General features: G+C 40.2%; 1 protein-coding gene across 3 annotated transcripts in view; it reads left to right on the forward strand.

The window, feature by feature from the left end:
- Positions 1-20441, forward strand: part of LOC142099235 (dimethylaniline monooxygenase [N-oxide-forming] 2-like) — a 66352-nt gene that overhangs the window by 19095 nt on the left and 26816 nt on the right. For 2 of the 3 annotated variants that reach the window (XM_075182481.1, XM_075182483.1), the window contains exons 2-5: positions 12528-12667; positions 12780-12968; positions 13798-13960; positions 17129-17271. In XM_075182481.1, coding sequence (XP_075038582.1) covers positions 12536-12667; positions 12780-12968; positions 13798-13960; positions 17129-17271 — 627 coding nt within the window. In that variant the 5' untranslated portion in view covers positions 12528-12535. Of the gene's footprint in view, positions 1-11571; positions 11778-12527; positions 12668-12779; positions 12969-13797; positions 13961-17128; positions 17272-20441 lie in introns of all 3 variants that reach the window. The other variant, XM_075182482.1, reaches the window with a different exon arrangement.

Below are 20441 nucleotides of genomic sequence, written 5' to 3' on the forward strand. Positions count from 1 at the left end.
CAGAATTCCACCAAAAAAGGATATGGACTGCGTAGTGTGGTGGCCCCGGTACACAATTTGGTACCGAGGCCACAATATAATTAAAAAACACTCCACGGGTCAGAATTCTACCAAAAAAGGGTATGGGCTGCGTAGTGTGGTGGCCCCGGTACACAATTTGGTACCGAGGCCACAATATAATTTAAAAATTGGGCATCAACTGTCACCGTTGTTTAATATCTGATACACCTAAATATGGACTGCACAGTGGAGTGGCCCCGGTAGTAAATTTGGTGCCGGGGCCACAATACCTCCTCCAACTTCCAAGTGTAGTGTTTATAAAGACAGACAGCGTCGAAGTGTTATTAGTTGACTTTCTTAACCCTAAAATTGTCCCTGTTGCAAATATTCGTGCAATGGACAGTTACTTTTTTATTGAAAGACTCAAGCTTTCAAGTGTAGTGTTTATAAAATATAAACAACAATACAGTAGTTTTAGAGCACGTCAATACCTCGTTTTAAATTATGACAGGGCATTTTACTTTTGGTTTAATTTCTTGAATTTGTTTAAATTTGGTTTTACTTTTTGAACATGGCAAACGACTATTGATTGGTCATATAATGCAAAAAAAAAAGTTCCAAGATGGAATTGTCCTTGGGCCCTCACACCCACCCTTATGTTGTTGAAATAGGACATGCACACTTTAACAAACCAATCATTTCAGCGACAGGGCCTACCAAACAACTTTGGCTGAAATGATTGGTTTGTTTTGGCCCCCACACCAAAAAAGCTATTCATCTCTCCCTGTACAGACTAAACAGGCTCTACTGAGGCAAGATGTCGTCCTCATCCTCAACCTCTGATTCCTCTCCCCCTACAGTGTGTACTTCCTCCTCATCACACATTATCAATTCGTCCCCGCTGGACTCCACAACCACAGGTCCCTCTGTAGTATCTGGAGGGCAGTGCTGTACTTCATTGAGGAATTAATTATTCATTTTTATAAACATCATTTTTTCAACGTTATGAGGAAGCAACCTCCTTCGCCGCTCACTGACCAGGTTCCCCGCTGCACTAAAAACTCTTTCCGAGTACACACTGGAGGGGGGACAACTCAGGTAAAATAGAGCCAGTTTGTACAGGGGCTTCCAAACTGCCTTTTTTTCCTGCCAGTAACAATATGGACTGTCTGACATGTCTACTTGGATGGTGTCAGCAAAGTAATCATCCACAATTTTTTCTATTGTGACAGCATCCAATGCAGCGAGAGTAGACATGTCTGCAATGGTTGGCAGGTCCTTCAGTCCGGACCAGATGTTATCAGCATCCCCGCCAGCGCCTCTTTTGGGAAAACTGAGCTTTTTCCTCGCAGCCATAGATGTGGAAGAAAATGAGGGTGGAGCTGTTGGCATGTCACGGTCCTCTTCAGAGGACAATTTCCTGACCAGCAGGTCTTTGCACCGCTGTAGACTTGTGTCCGCCGGAAACAGAGACACAACATACGCTTTAAACCGAGGATCGAGCACGGTGGCCAGAATGTATTCCTCTGACTTTAAAAGAGTGACCACCCTCGGATCCTGGCAAAGCGTACGAAGGGCTACATCCACAAGAGCTACATGCTTGGTGTAATCGCAATGGCTTACCAGCTCCTCCCTCACTTTCTCCAGCTGCTTCTGCAACAGCCTGATCAGGGGAATGACCTGACTCAAGCTGGCAGTGTCGGAACTGACTTCTCGTGTGGCAAGTTCAAATGGCTGCAGAACCTTGCATAACACGGAAATCAGTCTCCACTGCGCTTGACTGAGGCGCATCCCTACTCCTTTGACTATGTCGTAGGTGGCTGTGTAGGCCTGAATGGCCTTTTGCTGCTCCTCCATCCTCTGCAGCATATAGAGGGTGGAGTTCCAGCGCGTCACAACCTCTTGTTTGAGGTGATGGCAGGGCAGGTTCATGCTTTTTTGATGTGCTTCTAGTCTGCGGTAGGCACTGGCTGAATGCCGAAAGTGTCCAGCAATTTTGCGCGCCACCGCAAGCATCTCCTGCACACCCCTGTCACTCTTGAGGTAATGCTGCACCACCAAATTAATGGTGTGGGCAAAACATGGGATGTGCTGGAAATTGCCCATATTTAATGCCCACACAATGTTACTGGCATTGTCTGACACCACAAATCCCCATGAGAGTCTAAGTGGGGTAAGCCACTGGGAGATAATTTCCCTCAGTTTCTCTAATATGTTGTCAGCGTTGTGCCTCTTATTAAGCCTGTAATACACAATGTTGCCTGCCTTTGCACGAGCAGCCATTTTGTAGTTGCTGCTACTGATGCAGCTGTTGCTGTTGCTGCGGAAGGGGATGCATCTACCCAGTGGGCTGTCACAGTCATATAGTCCTTCGTTTGCCCAGAACCACATGTCCACATGTCCGTGGTTAAGTGGACAGTGGGTACAACCGCATTTTTTAGAGCACTGAGGACACTTGATCGTACTTCTCTGTACATTTTTGGTATCGCCTGCCTAGTGAAGTGGAATCTCGACGGGATTTGGTACCGGGGACACAATACCTCCATCAACCCTCTAAATCCCACTCCACTGATGGCAGACACCGGGCGCACGTCTAACACCAACATTGCAGTTACAGCCGCAGTTATACGCTTTGCAATAGGGTGACTACTATCGTATTTTGTGGTCATGGCAAACGACTGTTGGACGGTCAATTGTTTTGTGAAAGACTTAGCGGTCTTACGACTTCCCCTCTGGGAAGATGACCGACTAACAGCAGCAACAGCAGCAGTGGCAGTAGTAGGCTCACTGCTGCAGGATTCCTCGGATGAATCCCGTATTGAGGAGGACTCAGTCTGGCTGCTGACTTGGGCTGCAGGACTGAATCTGATGGAGATTGTGGAGGAAGTTGACGAGGAGGGTGTTGCTGGTGTGTATCCAACTGGACCACGGGATTTAGGTGTCCCTGTACCGATGAGGGTCCTAGCCCCAGTTCCTGAACTAACCACTGAACTATGAAGGTTATTCAGGTGACGCATAAGGGAGGATGTTCCTAGGTGGGCAAGATCCTTACCCCTGCTTATTTGAGCTTTACATAAGCTACATATGGCCATACATTGGTTGTCTGGATTTGGATAAAAATAACTCCAGACCGAAGAGGTGCATTTTTTGGTCTTCTGACCAGGCATGACGATGGGCTTTTTCATCCCATGGACATCAGCTGTTTCCTCCCCTGGTGCCTCATTTACAATAACCACATCACCATCCTCATCATCAAGTTCCTCCACAGCGCCAGCTACATCATCAATAGCCTCCTCCCGAGCCACCTCTTCCCATACAGTGATGGGAAGGTCAGGCTTGACAACCACCAACACCCTTGTACTCGCCTTGAGGATTTGTGATAATTTCTCTTTAGAAGGCAGAGTTGTTTGCTGTTTTGTTGCTGACAGCATAAGTCTCTTCAATTTTTTGTAGGGGGGGAGGAGGAGGAGGGATAAGATCCGTGGGTGAAGCTGAACCACTAGTCATGAACACGGGCCAGGGCCTAAGCCGTTCCTTGCCACTCCGTGTCGTAAATGGCATATTGGCAACTTTACGTTTCTCCTCAGATGATTTTAAGTTTCTCTTTTTGCTACTTTTTCTTAACTTGGGCTTTTTGGATTTTACATGCCCGGTACTACGAGATTGGGCATCGGGCTTGGAAGACGACGTTGATGGCATTTCATCGTCTATGTCATGACTAGTGGCAGCAGCTTCAGCATTAGGAGGAAGTGGGTCTTGATCTTTCCCTACTTTATCCTCCAAATTTTTGGTCTCCATTATATGTAGCACAAGATACTGCAGAATGTGTGAACTTGGTAATATTGCAGTACCACTGGACTTTTACTGCTGAATGTGTGAACTTGGTAATATTGCAGTACCAATGGGCTTATACTGCAGGATTGGTTGTGCAAATTTTGTGGTAATTAAAAAAAAATTTAATTAGTTTTTGGTATTTTTTTTAATAACTTTTTTTTATTTTTTTAAACACAGGGGATTATTGGGGAAATAACTATGCCCTTAGAAGCACAGAGCATAGGACACAGCACCACTGGACTGAACAGGACACAGCACAGGACCCAGCAGCACTACTGAACTCAGCAGGACAGAGCACAGGACACAGCACCACTGGACTGATACTGCAGAATGTGTGAACTTTGTAATATTGCAGTACCACTGGACCTTTACTGCTGAATGTGTGAACTTGGTAATATTGCAGTACCAATGGGCTTATACTGCTGGATTGGTTTTGCAAATTTGGTTATAATTATATATATTTTTTTAATTTTTAATTTTTATTTTTTATTATAACTTTTTTAAAATTTTTAAAAAACTTGGGAATAATGGGGAAATAACTATGCCCTTAGAAGCACAGAGCACAGGACACAGCACCACTGGACTGAACAGGACACAGCACAGGACCCAGCAGCACTACGGAACTCAGCGGGACAGAGCACAGGACACAGCACCACTGGACTGATACTGCAGAATGTGTGAACTTTGTAATATTGCAGTACCACTGGACTTTTACTGCTGAATGTGTGAACTTGGTAATATTGCAGTACCAATGGACTTATACTGCAGGATTGGTTGTGCAAATTTTGTGGTAATTAAAAAAAAATTTAATTGGTTTTTGGTATTTTTTTAAATAACTTTTTTTTACTTTTTTAAACACAGGGGAATATTGGGAAAATAACTATGCCCTTAGAAGCACAGAGCACAGGACACAGCACCACTGGACTGAACAGGACACAGCACAGGACCCAGCAGCACCACTGACCTCAGAAGGACAGAGCACAGGACACAGCACCACTGGACTGAGCACAGCACAGCACAGCACAGCACTGAACAGCACGAGATAAAGCAGGACAGAGGACCACCTAACACACCCTCCCTCTACCCTGATCAATGCCGAGTGAAGATGGCGGCGACTAGCGGGGAATTTATAGGATCCGAGTATCGCAAGATCCGACAACGGGATTATGAGTCAGAGCCTCAGTTTCAGATTTGAATTTGGCGCCAATACCCGGATCTGTCTCGGATCCGACTCGGATCGGCAACGTTCGGGTGGGCTCGGATTTCAAAAATCCGAGTGCGCTCATCTCTACCCAGAAGATGCATGTGTGTGCTGCTTGCTATCTAGAGCAGCCCTAATCTCTCTAGAAGTAGTACAGGTAAAAGATTATCCCAGCACACAGCACTAAATGATCTGTGGAACTTGCTAACTGCGCATATGTTTCCAATCTATCTAGCGACATACCATAAGACCAGCTATGGATGTTTAAATATTTATTAAAGGATCATAAGAACGAAGAATACAAACTCTAAAAATTCAAAGAACTGAATGTTCTCCTCTCATTGCCAATGTAGATAGCGAATCTATGATCAAAGTGAGATACTAGCAGTCATATGTCTCGTTAAGATGTGTTTTTAATCCCACAGAGGTCTGCAAAGAAATGGAAACAATACAACATCGTCTATGTGCAAGCATATCAATGCATTAAAAAATCAGAATGCAGTATGGAGGATATGCTTACCTGCACCATGCAGGTCCGCTGCTTAGGCTATTTGGGCAAATAGAGAACACACCCTGTTTTTCCCAATCAGTAGGTCACATGACCGCAAACTGTTCATGCAGAAGAAGGAAAGGATCAATGAATGAATATGCCACAATATAGGATCCTTAATATGCTCTGTTAGGAATGCTGGACACTTACTCTAATCTCCCCGATCTCTCTAAATGCCCATTCCAACCAATTGGCATAGTTGCAAAAGTAATAAAATCTATAATGGATGTGCAATGTTGACTCGAATGAATACCTTCTCAATTTGTGGATAAGTCCGGATTGGTAAGTGTACAGTTACCTCCCATTACTCATTCCTTCTAAAGATAGGTGTCTTCTGTCTGCAGCAATGGAGGCTGCCATCTTGGGTGAGACATTTGCTAAAATTCCTGCTGAGTCTGAACACCTGATTCCATTCTCCAATTGGCTTCCTCTACAGACTAGAAGAGTCCCCTCCTACACTCAGCAAGTTGCCATTGCAACACTTCCTAGTTCCCGGTTCTAGATCTACAGTGGATGTTGTTTTGTTACTCCAAACTACCTGCTGAATACAGAGATCTACTCTTCATGTGTACTCAGCTTCATCCGGATTACTACTTCTATTCTCCCGCTGTGTACAGGTCTCCACCATAACCATTCATGTGAATTCAACTCATTTGCTGCTGTATTATGGACTTTTCTCAGTGAGTTCAACCTCTTCTGTTGCTATTACATGAATTGCAAACCATTAACCATTCGTGTGAATTCAACTTCATTCTACTGCTGAAATAAATACCTTGGTAGTTATTCCTCGTGTGGATTCACTTTCTTTGCACCTGCAAGCAAGCTCTATGAGCAAGACATTTATCCAGCCCCCCAGTTTCCAATATACTCCTGCCACAGCTAGTCCCTGGGGTCCCGAACGGATCCCAGAAACCCTATTGCCGTGACAATAGGTATTATCGGGGCTAAAGTCCTACCCTAATCCTTCATCTGTCCTCTGTGTCTGGCAAGTATATCTGCTGCAACTTCCTCGAACATGCTGCTGTCCATCTGTGGCCACAGCTCATTTGTGCAGTGCTTGGACGCTCTTTAAAATCTGGAGTCCAGAGTCCATATGTTGTAGTTCTGAGACCCGTTGCTCCTGTCTGTACAGTCTGGGTCATCAAGATCTGCATAAATGCCTCCAACACGTTTCGTCCTCAACAAATGGATTTTCTCAAGGAGATGTCGTGCATCTGCTCCACTGCTTGTTTAAATACTGGGCTAATTGCCAGCAATTTTCAATAAAGGTAACAACTGTGTTCCCCGCCCATATTATCTGTCATAGGTGATCAAGAATTGTTGACAACTTGCAATTCGATCCCTCTTTCTATTGCCACAACTTTCCGGCTATCAATGTCTCGTATGCGTTCATATAAATATGTCATCAGTAGCCACCATAGGATATATAGTAAAACAATAATAGTGTAAGACTGTTTCACTAGGTACCGAAACAAGTTCAATATAAAGGTAGAAGCAATGCAGGAGCTCCCCTTGGACGGCAACCCACCAGTGATAGTCTTCACCTTTGGTGGATAGGCAGAAGCCCTTAATCCTCCCATTTCCACAGGGGCTTATCTCCCTTCAATAAATAGACCCATTATACTGCATACATCCAGATAAATTCAGAATATTTGAGGAAACTACTTTAGTTCTAATTATATTATGAGTGAGGGTAAATCAAGACTGTTTTAGAAGTAATTAGGATAAAAAAACTGCACAATATTTGTCAGAGATTATAAAAGTTTTGGACATTTAGCAGCTGTCCCACTGTGAACCAGCCTAAAATAACTTCCACTGCTATGAGATTTAAAGATCAATTCAAGTCTTCCTCTGAATAATTATACACCTTACATTCTGACATCTTTACATTTAATGCTGATTTTATTGACTTTCTACCATTGAATGCACCCTTTACTAAAATTTTTCATTGGTTTATTTTTTCACACTTGGATTCTGGAATTAAGTTGTTTTTGTTTTGTTTTTATGTTTATATTTATTATTGTCAATTTTACATTCAATGAATGACCATTTTATTAACACTTTTTTTGTTTATTTATTTTTTTGCGCTGCATAATTTTTTTACTTTGACATTTTGTCCATTTATTAACAATTTACTGACATTTTGCATGATCTTAGATGCAGGACTAAATTACTGATTGATTAGTTAGAGAACTTCACCCTCCTATTGTAATGTTTCCCAAAATGTGCCTCATTGGAACACTTTGGATACTGATTAACCTGATTAACAGTGGAACAGCCACTAAATGTCCAAAGTTTTTATAACTTCTGGCAAACATTGTAAGTAAAGATGCTCAAATCATTCGCATATAGTTTCTCGAAGCAGTTCGTCAAACTGGCACAAAAATGTTAAAATTTTCATGAACACTGAGATAAAATTGAGAAAGTTGAGCCTGTTTGGCCACGATTGAGCCTCTCTGACCATATTCAAGCTAGCATACACATGTACGGACCGAATTAATAATTGTGCACAATGAACAGCAAACTTTAATTCACAATTCAAATTAAAAAATGTTTGAAAAATCTTTTTAAAAATATTATTTAAATAGTTTTAAAACTATGTAAAAACACTAATTGTAACACGAGCAGCAAAAGCTAAATGGAGAATGGCAAACCTCAACTTATCATGGTGAACCTGAAATGAGACTGTCTAAAGTGAATGGTGAACACGAAGTACAAATAGTAAACGCAAGCTACACATTTCTAATCGCAAAATAAACTTAAAGTGAGGGTCCACTGTACATGTTTGTGACCAATGAAATGAAGAAATCCAAGGGCATTTTTAAACCATTTGAGCTTTTCAAGCATGTATATTTGTGTGTGTGTGTGTGTGTATGTATATATATATATATATATATATATATATATATATATATATATATATGTCCACCGACCCCTGTGGTTTGGTTTTGGATCTGGATCAACTTTGTGTTTAGGTTTTGGCAAAGCCGCCCTTGCGTGTCTTTGTTATTGTTTGGGATCTGTATTTTTTTTATTTATTTTTTATACAAAATAGCTAAAATCACATAAATTTGCTCTTTTTTTTTTCTTTTTTTGTTCCTACATTATTATTAACCTCCATAACACTAATTCCCAAACATTTCCAGTCAATTTTGACTACTTAACAGGTCACAATATTATTTTCATCCACTCTCGGACAAAGACTGCAGCGAGCTGGCTGCATGCTAAGCAAAAGAGCAACGACACAAACACACGGCAGTTCATAGCACATCTAGGAAACATTGCCACACAGCAGTGGCAGAAAAGAAAAGTGGTGCAAGATGGAATTGTCCTTGGACCCTCGCATTCACCCTTATGTAAGATATTAAAAAGGACATGTACAGTTTAACAAAGCAAGTTCTTCAGCGACACGGATTGCAACTTTTATGACTAAAGTGGTTGGTGTGTAAAGGCCCCTACAAAACAACATAACAATGGGCTTAAGGCACCTAAGCAAACAATGCTGTTAATGAACTGTAGTGACTGCAGGTATTACCAGTGATAAAAAGGCGGCCATTGTCATGCCTGGACATAAGACCAAGAAATCTACCTCTTATGTGTAGAGTTATTTTTACACAAATCCTGACAACAGTTGTCCAGCCATCTGTAGCATTGTAAAGCCACAGTCAGTAGAGGTAGGGACCTTAACCATCTAGGAACCTCATCCATGTTACGCCATTTGAAGTGAGTTCATGGAAATCTTTTGTGTAAATCAGAAACTTATGCTGAAAAATAACAACAAGCAGTCCAGCATCAACTACCTCCCTTCTCTCAGCTAGATCCTAGCACCTGCAATCTACACCCCCAACACCTTCATCATCAATATCTTCTCAAGTGATAGGAGTTAGTCCTGCATCCAAGTTTCTAAGGCGAGATGACACTTATCCAGGGCTCCTCAGAGAACCCTTGAGTGTTAGGTCCACTGCTGCTGCTCTTGCGCTGGGCTTAGATCTTCAACCCAGAAGCAAGCCAAGAAGAATACTACTAGTACTTTACAACAATTGACTGTTAAACAATCCTTAGCAAGAGGAAGCAAGTATGGCAACTGTCAACCAGTCACACAGCGGATGACAGGCGCCATGGTGACTATAGTAGTTTTAGATCTGCGTCCAATATCCACCATTAATGCAGCATGAATAAGACAGTTAATTGAGGTCCTGTGTCCCCGTTACCAAATTCCATCTCCACACCATTTTACTAGACAAGTAATGCCTCTCCTGTACCAGGAGGCTACAAATAAGAAACTTATTGGGCTACAAAATGCCATTCTACCTAATTTACACTTAACCACAGATATGGGGACAAGCAGAAATGGGAAAACTAAAGGTTATATGAATGTGACAGCCCACTGGGTTGGTAAATTGCCTTCAGAAGCAGGAACAGCAGCAGCATCTAGCAAACAACCAAAGATCTTTCAGAGGCAGGCTACTCTGTGTATCATCTGCTTCACTAAGAGGCAACCTGTTTTAAAAACTGAGGGATGTCATTGCAACATGACTTATCCTGCTTGGACTCTCCTGAGGATGTGATTTCTGATAACACCACCAATATTGTTAGAGCATTACAGCAGGGAAATTCCATCACATTTCCTGTTTTGCTCACAGGAATAAACTTGGTGGTACAGAACTTTTTAAAAAATGACAATGACATACAGGAGATGCCGTCTGTGGCCCGAAATATTTAGGATCATTTTTGGGATTCTGCAACAGCATGTAGGAGAATGCAGCAGCTGCAAGAAGAATAGAATTTAGGGGGAATGTACTTTAGTCCAGCGCAGTGGAGAATTCTTTCCCTGTTGTGCAAGCTGCTGAAACCACTAAAAGTAGTCACCTGTTAGCTTGAGTCAAGTGATTGCCCTAATTAGACTTTTTGAAAAGTAACTAGAGAAATTGAAGAAGGATATGAAACAAAGCAATTCTGCTAACTATGTTGGACTTGTTGATTAATTTATTCACTTTGCCAGGATCCAAGAGTTATCAACATCTTGAAATCGGACCATTGCATTTTGGCAACTGTGCTTGACCCTAGGTTTAAGAGCTATGTCTTCGCTTTCTTTCCAAGAAAGATCTGACCCAGATCTCAAATGATGCAATAAGCTCCTGGTCAGCAAGCTGACAGCTCAAGTGGTACTTGACATAACGACATCGCCTCCTTCAGTTTCTCAGTCAACTGCTGCTAGGAAAAAACTTAGCTTTCCCAAGACACCCAGAGGTGATGCAGATGAGTCAGCACAACATTGACATTTGGTCTAGTCTAAAAGAATTGCCTAAAAATCGTGACCGTTCTGCTGTGAAATGAACTACAAATTTCTCGAGGAAGGCCATTACCGGCAATTACATCAAAGTACACAGACTTCTGTGATGGTGGATTCAAGCAGGGATGAATTGGTATTGTTTGAGGATGATGTACACACTGATGAGGGTGAATATGATGACTGTGTAGATTGTAGGTGCTGAGATCTAGCTGAGAGAAGGGAGCTAGAAGATGCTGGTATGCTTGGTAATATTTTGGATAGAATGGCATGTTGGGAATATTATGTTTTTCTACAGTCAACTTTCACCTTTATTAGAGAGGGTTTTTTTTTCTTTAAAAAGGTAAAAGCTTTTTATTTACATTTTTGTTTGCCTGACTTAAAACCACTATGCACTTGAACATAGGCTTTAGCACATGAAGTAGAGGGATTAGTATCGTCATGACGGAGACTGGAGAGTGACAAGAACAATGTGACTGGAGAGTAACAAGGACACTGCCACTCCTCCAATTTCTGGGTGAGCTATGGCATAGTACAATGTGACTGCAGATTTTGTAGAACACTGCCAGCCCTATTATTTCTATTTCAGCAATGACAATTAGCAATAAAGCTCTCCTGTTCCTGTGTGAGCTCTAACTCAGTAGAATGTCACTGGAGACTTTGAAGAACACTGCTACCCCTCCTCTTTCTTTCTAGCTATGACACTGCCCAACCGCACTAGAGACTGTCAAGAACCATGCTACCCCTTCTGTGTCTCTCTGTGAAATGGCGCTGGATCACCGTAGAGGATGTTACTTAAAAAATCCAAAACTCACGAGAACTGATAACGTATCAATGATGTTTTGCCTCATTTTCAATTCCGAGGGCGCGCGAAACTATCGAGCTGGCTTGGCTAAGTTCAGGTGTGTTTGGTTGAAAGTGTACTTTTATGTGTTTAACTATTTCTATTATATGGCTATTTGTGCAAATACAAATGCTTTTTACTTGTACCTGGATGGTGAAAAAAAATCTGTCTTTTTTGACAATATAAGATGTTTCCGATTTTTTTTTTTTTTTTACTGCCAACCTCTGAATTCCTGTAAAATAAGACAGTGCTTTTAATGAGATAAGGAGCCTATGTGGCCAACCATTAACTTTACAATTCCCCATTTATGTACTATTTCCATCCTTTACATCTTATTTAAATACCTTGTCCCAGATAAGAAAAAACTCATTTTTGCATGTGGCAACAAATCGAGGACATGGGTACATCTACCCCGTACTTTTCTACAAAGAATCTGATATGTTAAGCTGATTTCATCATAAAATGCATAATTTGCAGCCCCTACAACTGCTGACATCATGTTATACAGCTTCATTCCTTGTTGTAAAATTTAATGCAGTTACATAAAACACATGACACTTGTACATAAATGCATATCATCGAAAGTACATGTTTTGCACCCAGGATAGTACTTTATAAGTTACTCATAAGTTACTTATCTGTGCAAAGTATAGTGGTAATTACATTATATAGAGCAGTTATGATCATATCTGCAGTATGTACATTATTGACCTTGTTATGATCTGTGCTTGGTGCTTCACTACTGGTTGAACCATGTGATTCAGTTGAATGCAAGAAACAAACACACAGTATTTTCTTCAATCTGTAGATAATACAATGGTTAAGACTGTTGCAATCATTGGTGCTGGAATCAGCGGTTTAGGAGCTATCAAAGCATGTCTGGAAGAAGGACTGGTACCCACCTGCTTTGAAAGAAGTGAAGACTATGGGGGTCTCTGGAAGTTCGCAGTGAGTTCAGTTCTGCTTTATTGATTTTACTAATAACATATTAAAAATCTAAATGTTAGAAATATAAACTGCTACTGTGTATCTTATTGACATTACAAATACCATGTTTTAGGATAGAGTGGAGGATGGAAGAGCCAGCATCTATTGGTCATTGGTCACCAATGTTTCCAAAGAAATAATGTGTCTCAGTGACTTTCCGATGCCAGATGATTTTCCCAACTTCCTACCCAATAGCAAATATTATGAATACATCAAGTTGTATGCTGAGAATTTTAAACTGTTGAAATACATCAAATTCAAGGTAAGATAGATGGATATACAAATTATACAGAAATCCTAACTTATAGAGAGAGGTATAGAACAGAGTCAATAGTTATAGTGGTTTAAAAATGTTGTTTCCCTTCAATAAACAACCTGGATTTTACACCAACTTAGATGTCATAGTAATTACATTTCATCCAATAATTTCAATCTTATGTCTTTTTTTTTTCTCTTTTGAAGCCTTTAATAGCATAATTGTTTTACTATGCACACAAGTAATGTAAATAAAATCTTAAAATGTAAAAATCTGAAATAATGACAGTGTCATTCACTTATGTTCCTATATTCTATAAGACATACAAGGAGGTCAAACAAGCAGTATTTTAGGAGAAGAAAGAAAAAAAATTCTAAATATAGATGGGATCCAAATGTTTTACTTTAAGCACTTTTGAAGCTATGTTTTTACTTTTTCGCAACATGAATGTTTCTGTCACTGGGGAAAGATCAAGGGGTATATTTACTAAACTGCGGGTTTGAAAGAGTAAAGATGTTGCCTATAGCAACCAATCAGATTCTACCTGTCATTTTGTAGATAAGCGACAACTAGAATCTGATTGGTTGCTATAAGAAACCTCTCCACTTTTTCAAACTCGCAGTTTTGCAAATATACCCCCAAAAGGCTGGGCAGAAGAAAATCCTAAATAAGGATGAGGTGTACTCTAAATTATATTCATAACACAAAGTTTTGCACAAAATAAAGTTTGCATTTTTTTAGTGTGTTGATGACCCTGGTGCATTTTTAATGCATTCTACTTAATATCCAGATGTAAACATTAAGAAATTGCTTATTTGGTTGTGTTTGTGCTCAGACAGCAGTTTGCAGAGTGGAGAAGCATTCTGACTTTCCTATTACTGGACAATGGTTAGTTACTACAGAAATGAATGGAGACAAAAAGACAGACATCTTTGATGCAGTTATAGTTTGCACCGGTCAACATGCGCAACCGGTGTTACCAGGGAACACCCTTCCAGGTAATTTTTAGAATGCTTAAATCTAAAATGTGTTGCTGGTCCTCAGAAAAGGCAACTTATATACTATGTTTCCCTAATAAATTCAACATTCCGGTATGTCCCATGTTTCAAAGAGCTTATTTTCAACAAACACTCTTCACCCCACTTCACCTCATTAAAAAAATTGAAAACAAAAAGAACATGGGACTCATGTAGAGTTGGATGAATCTGCAACCTGAACATTAGCAGGAAAAGATACATGCACCAGATGGAGCAAATGTCCAACTCTATAACATTAGCATATGCACCAGATTTACATCAGGATCAGCAAATGCAGTGCAGAGAAAGCATAGATAGGGACTGACAGTGATAGTAGTAGATATGGGCGATATCTTCCTATTCATACACAATTTAATAATGTAATGAAGTGTCAAATACACAAGAGAGAATATTTCTTAACAGTGTTACTAATAAATGCGAAAGTCACACTTACTATTATAAAATATAATGAAATACAAGTACAAGTAAAAGTACAGACTAAACTCATTTAAATTTAGTGAACTTAAATTTAATATAAATTTCTGCTGGTTTTTTTGCTTTCAAAATCCTTTTATATCGCAGTCCAAATAGAAATATCAAGTAAGTCATGCAAATAGACGGATGCAACTTCATATAATATAGCAGCCGCACTAATGAATTAAGAAAAATCAGCTTGAGAGGCGATTCCTTAAACATCCATTCAGAAGCGACTAGCCAGTTTTGTCGATCGGCGTCATCATTGCATCTCGTTGCACCAGCACTGCAGCGTGCACAAAAGATACAGCTCCTGACAGGTGTATATGCATCTGCATCCAGTCCTATCTCAGCTGCAGTTACGTGAACATGCCACTCCTGTACTCTGCCTACACTTGGCTGTCCCTTCATTTCCTATTCTGTCTCCACAGTCGTAAGGAGATGCCAGTGTAAAATGCTACCAGATTTGCATATGGAATTGGCTTTTTTACGCAAATAAAGCAGACTTGTGTCCAAATCTACATGAGCCCCATAGGTCTCTTTAATAACAATAATATTCACATTTTGGTAAAGTATTATTTAAAATGTTAAGAACTCTTTCCATATAATTATGATTCCTTTTCACATTTAATTTCTAAGACTGCTTGTAGTTTTATTACTTTCTTAGCCTATTTTCCTGTAATAGAAATCTTAAAAGAACAGACTGCGGTTGTGTCCTACTATTACGTGGGGAGCCCACAATGTGGGTTCCCCTGTTATAGTGTGACCAGGTGTTGGTCACAGCATTTTGCGGGCGGGAACCCCACACTGTATGTCCCAATAAAAATAGCAACAACCAGCTCAGGCTAATACGTTTTTAAAAATTATTTATTTTTTAATTTACATTAGCGTGACAGTCATCACCATGACAATAAGGATGATGACTGAAATCTCAAAGACCATGATACGCAGTGTAGTTGTTCAGATACATCTAATATACTATGCAGCAGGGCAGAGCTGGCAAATTTTAGCCCAGGAGGCAAGATTTGACTCGGCCGCCTATTAGGAACATTTTAAAGAAATAAAAAATGCAGGTGACCCAGCTTATGGTAGCCCACTATGGGGCGGCCCGGGGGGCAGAAGCACCAATGATTTCCCCAGTACAGCTTGCCCCTGCCCCTGCCCCTTGGTTATTTTACATTAAGAGAATACCATACAATTGCAGGCACTCTGGAAATTCAGGACTGCATGTTACATTACGGTTGCAGCTGTTCAGCTAGTCAACCTATATGAATATGTAAAATTCTGTGTTTAGTCATATATTGACATACAATTTGTAATTATATCAGTGCACTGGTTATTGTATGTTTTTTATTATTGTTATATAAAGTACCATTTTTCACTCACCTAAACCTTTTATTTTTTATTTCAATATTATCTATTACTTTATCATCAGGTTATACTCTGCGCCAGTGTTTTTTGTGTATATTGTTGAATGTAGGGGTGGGACATCCCCTGTAATTCTGTGCTGCATTGTAGACCCTTCTCTAGAGCCGCACCATAAAAATCTCTGTTTATTTCCAACAAAAGGTTATCATGTTACTTACATACTGTGAATGGGATTATTCATTTATTTGGACTTTATGCATGACGATGACAGTTCAGTTTTAAACTAATGCCTAAACTCCCACCGGTCGGCTACCTCTCTTTCTCATCCCTTCTTCCCTTCTCCCCCTTCCTCGACTCTGTCTCCGTTTCTCCCGTCTCTCCGTCTCATCCATGTGTCTGTCTGTCTTCCCCTCCATTTAGATTGTTCGCTCCTTTGAGCAGGGCTCTCCTACCTTCTGTTTCCATCACTTTTAACTGCGCTCTCCAGCTACTCTGCTCACCTCCTCTCTGTCCCTCTGCCCTCTGTCTCCTCTCACTTCTCTCCGCTCCCCTCAGTGACTCTCAACCTGTCATCTGTGCCCACCCTCTTGGGCCATAGTTACCTGCCGATACTCACTTTTCCCCTCCCTCCCTCTCTTTCATGCTGTGCCTGAGCCCCCAGAGTTATAGTGCTTACTGTTACTTGTACTGTGCTGTTTGACCTTGTACTGTGCCATTGTTTGTCCCTGTACGGCGCTACGGATACTTTGTGGCGCCCTATAAATAAAAATTAATAATAATAAATAATAATAACTCTACACATGTTGGAAACCTTGTTTTAACAATATTTGTTTTCGGGTTCAAGAGAAAAAGTAAACTCAAGGCTAGTAAAAAATAATCAACATGCACAATTATAGTACAAAGGCTGTACAGTAGTAGAAAAAAATCCCAACTTTGTTTCATGTTTTTGTATGAAAAGATTCTGTAAAAAAAATAAGTTTATTTTGAGATGTCAAATAAGAAGGCCTTTCAAAATGACCCCTTAAACTAAGTACAATAACTTTTTTTTGTTCCCTGTGTTCCCAATTAAATTACTGTGGCAGTTACCCTGTGCTGTTTAAATTAATTAATAACTGTGCTTTTTTTTATTGTCAACTAAATAATTCACCATAGGTAGCTTCACATTAATTAAGGTCATGTTGGAGGATCTGAAAAAAGGATTGCATAAATTTGATGTTCCAAAGTACAAGCCATTTATTGTAATCATTGTGACTGTATTTTCAACTCGGTATAATCTAGTAGGGCGGTCATTGCTTTGTTTCCATAAAGGTATTGAAAAGTTTAAAGGACAAGTTCTACATTGTAAAGAATACAAGAGGCCAATTGGATTTGATGGTAAACGAGTATTAATAGTTGGAATGGGTAACACTGGAGTTGATATCTCAACAGAGCTGAGTACAAAAGCCTCCCAGGTACATTTCACTGAACTCATATTTTCATTAAATAACAAGTGAATTGTGTTCTTATTCATTTTCAATTGACAGCTGTGATTTCTAATAAAAGAGGGTCATACGGTTAATTGTAACATCTCTATTTGTAGTCTTTGAGTGCAGAGCAGTCCAGTCAACAGAGGAAGCCCATTTGATTTCTAAAAACAACACAATCTGGCACATTCTGAACTTACAAACCTGGCTCACTGAATTTGAACAATATTGAAGGATAATGGGAGGTATCATAGGTGTGTCAAAAGGGATGATCTCCCATGGGACCCTCACAATTAAGGATCCCCCCCACAAACCTTAATCCAGCCCTGCAGAGACCCAAGGGTTATATGATATTGCATCTCAGTGTTGTAGTTGTACGCCATGACACCAGAAGCATTGATAAAAGCATTGATTTTAGAAGGAATGTTGTTTCAGACAATAGGAAATAGGCTGCTCTAACAGAGTTAAGTATCTCCAAATCAGCCAACAATCTTTTCCTAGTCCTGTACAGTAATAGGAGAAGGCTAATTTATTTAATCAATTAATTGTATTGCAAGGGTCTCCCACATGTTAATGCCTTGGTGTACCGACAAATTTTAATCTGTACCTGGAAGTATGACAAAATTAGAGGTGAACAGTTCAGCCAGTGTGTAATGTAACAGATGCTTGATTTCTCCATTCGTCTTAATGAATTTTGCTTCTTCTGTTTGTGCTGCGCATTTATACTTATGCAGAAGTGCAATATCTGCTTTCGACCTGAATTAATTAATACACTTATAATGGCATTAGCTTACTGTGTACAATATATACTATTGTTCTTTCCAAGATACATTGCTGCATGTATACAGGGAATTTGACCACTACTGTGCTTATAATCTCTATTATCCTGAAAACATTTGCAACCCTTTTCTATTTATGGCATTATGTTATTAATTTGACACCATAGACTATTGTATACAATACTTTTCTTTATGAGATACATGATAAATTATCAAGTACTCATTTTTGCAGATTGGTGCAACACTAAATGCAAAATAATTCATCAGACTTTTGCAAGGTCAAAGTCCTGTTCCTTTTTCTGGTATCATGCACCTACTTTTGCATTGCTGACCTCCGCTATGCCTCTCTAAAAGTATCCTAATAAGGCTTTCCAATGTAAGGTGGTCAAAACTAGAGAAAAGTCTTGTTGTGCGAAGGAGAGTACTCCACAGAGTGGGCGTCCTGTAACTGAGTGCGAGCAGGTGATGAGGTGTGGATGAGCACTGATCTCCAGTTGGTAGATATTTTCAAACAAGTGAAGAGTTGTATGTTGGTGGAGTGTACTTATGCTCTTTATGTTAGTAGAAGTATTTCATAATGGATTTGGTTCAGGCAACCGAAGTAGGGATGGACAGAACAGAGCTGCAGTGGAGGAACATTTTACGAGGAAAATTATTCTAGCCGCTGCATTCAAAATAGATTGTAGAGGTGAAAGTCTGGTTGGAGGGAAGATCAGAAAGAGGCAATTGCAACAGTTAATGCGGAAGATTATAAATGTATGAATTCAAGATTTTGCAGTGTCTAGTGTGAGATACATGCATATTCTGACAAAGTTTCTTATATGTATATAACAGGATTTTGGATACAGATTTGGATGTGGGGGGAAAAAAGACTGTTCTGAGTCAAGTAAAAAGCAGTCAAACCTAGGCAGAAAGCTAGAGGGGTAAGGTTGAAGTGGGGAGAGGACATGCAAGATGAAACAGCAAGAAGACATTTAATAAAACAGGCCAACACAGATGGTGAGAGTTCTGTAGAGGATAGATACATTTTATTATACACAGATATATGAAACTGAAATCCAAAGGGGCTTATGAGTTTTCCAGGAGAATTGATCTAGATAGAAAAGAGCAGTGGATCTAGGACTGAGGCTTGTGGTACTCCAACAAATAAAGGAAGCAAAGAGGAAATGGATCCAGAAAAATGAACAATGAGAGTCTGATTCAATTTAGGACGCAACCTGCATGCAACTTCCGTTTAAAAAAACGAGCACAGAACTTAAGTGTAGTTGTGACCATATTCAAATACAAGCGGATCTCGCGATAAATTTCCATTTTAATCTGGGTGTAAGTACATCCTGGATAAATGTTACTTTCCATATGTAGACAGAACAGAGTGCAGGGTATGCACATGCATATGTGCAATATAAGGTCTATCAGAACTCATGCACAAAGTAATTTTTTTTTAAATAAATTAACAACTCTTAATACCATAATCTTTAATAAAAATATCTGTAAAAAATTATTTCATTTTTTTTGTAATTTCTTTTTTTCTTTTTTTTTTAAATGGTAAATACATAAATTGGAATGTTCTTAATGTGTACTGTACATTCAATGCCTTTTTATAGTCTCTTACTTGCATACACAAGTTCCTTGCTAGCTAGCTGCATGCATATGTGTAATTTTTAATACAATGACTATGACATGTCAGTCATCACTATCAGTTGGCACTTACACTTGCCCTGTAGCTGGCTAAAAAAACACATACTGCGCACTTTCTCAAAATTAACATCTCCAAAACTTAACTGATTGTCTTTCCTCCCCCTAGACTCCCCACCCACCACATCCTCTCTATCACTGTTAACAATACCACCATCTCCTCTGTCACCCAACTCCGCTACCTGGTTGTTACCCTCGACTCCTCTCTCTCGTTTGCCCCCCACATCCAATCCCTTGCCCATGCCTGTCGCTTCCAGCTATGCAACATTGCCCGCATCCGGCCCTTCCTCTCCCAAAATGCCACAAAATCTATCATCCATGCACTCATCATCTCCCGCCTTGATTATTGCAACCTCCTTCTTACCGGCCTTCCCCATTCCCATCTCGCCCCCCTCCGCTCTATACTCAATGCAGCTGCAAGACTCATCTTCCTTTCTCGCCGCTCCTCGTCTGCCTCCCCTCTTTGCCTTGCCCTACACTGGCTCCCCATTCCTTACAGAATCCTTTTCAAACTCCTGACCGTCACTTACAAGGCTCTCTCCCAGTCTACTGCTCCCTATATCTCTAACCTCCTCTCCATTCACACCCCTGCCCGCTCCCTGCGCTCAGCCAATGACCGTCGCCTCTCCTCCACTCTGATCACCTCTTCCCAATCCAGAATCCAAGACTTCTCCTGTACTGCCC

The sequence above is a fragment of the Mixophyes fleayi genome, chromosome 8, assembly GCF_038048845.1.
Source record: "Mixophyes fleayi isolate aMixFle1 chromosome 8, aMixFle1.hap1, whole genome shotgun sequence".
Lineage (NCBI taxonomy): Eukaryota > Metazoa > Chordata > Amphibia > Anura > Limnodynastidae > Mixophyes > Mixophyes fleayi.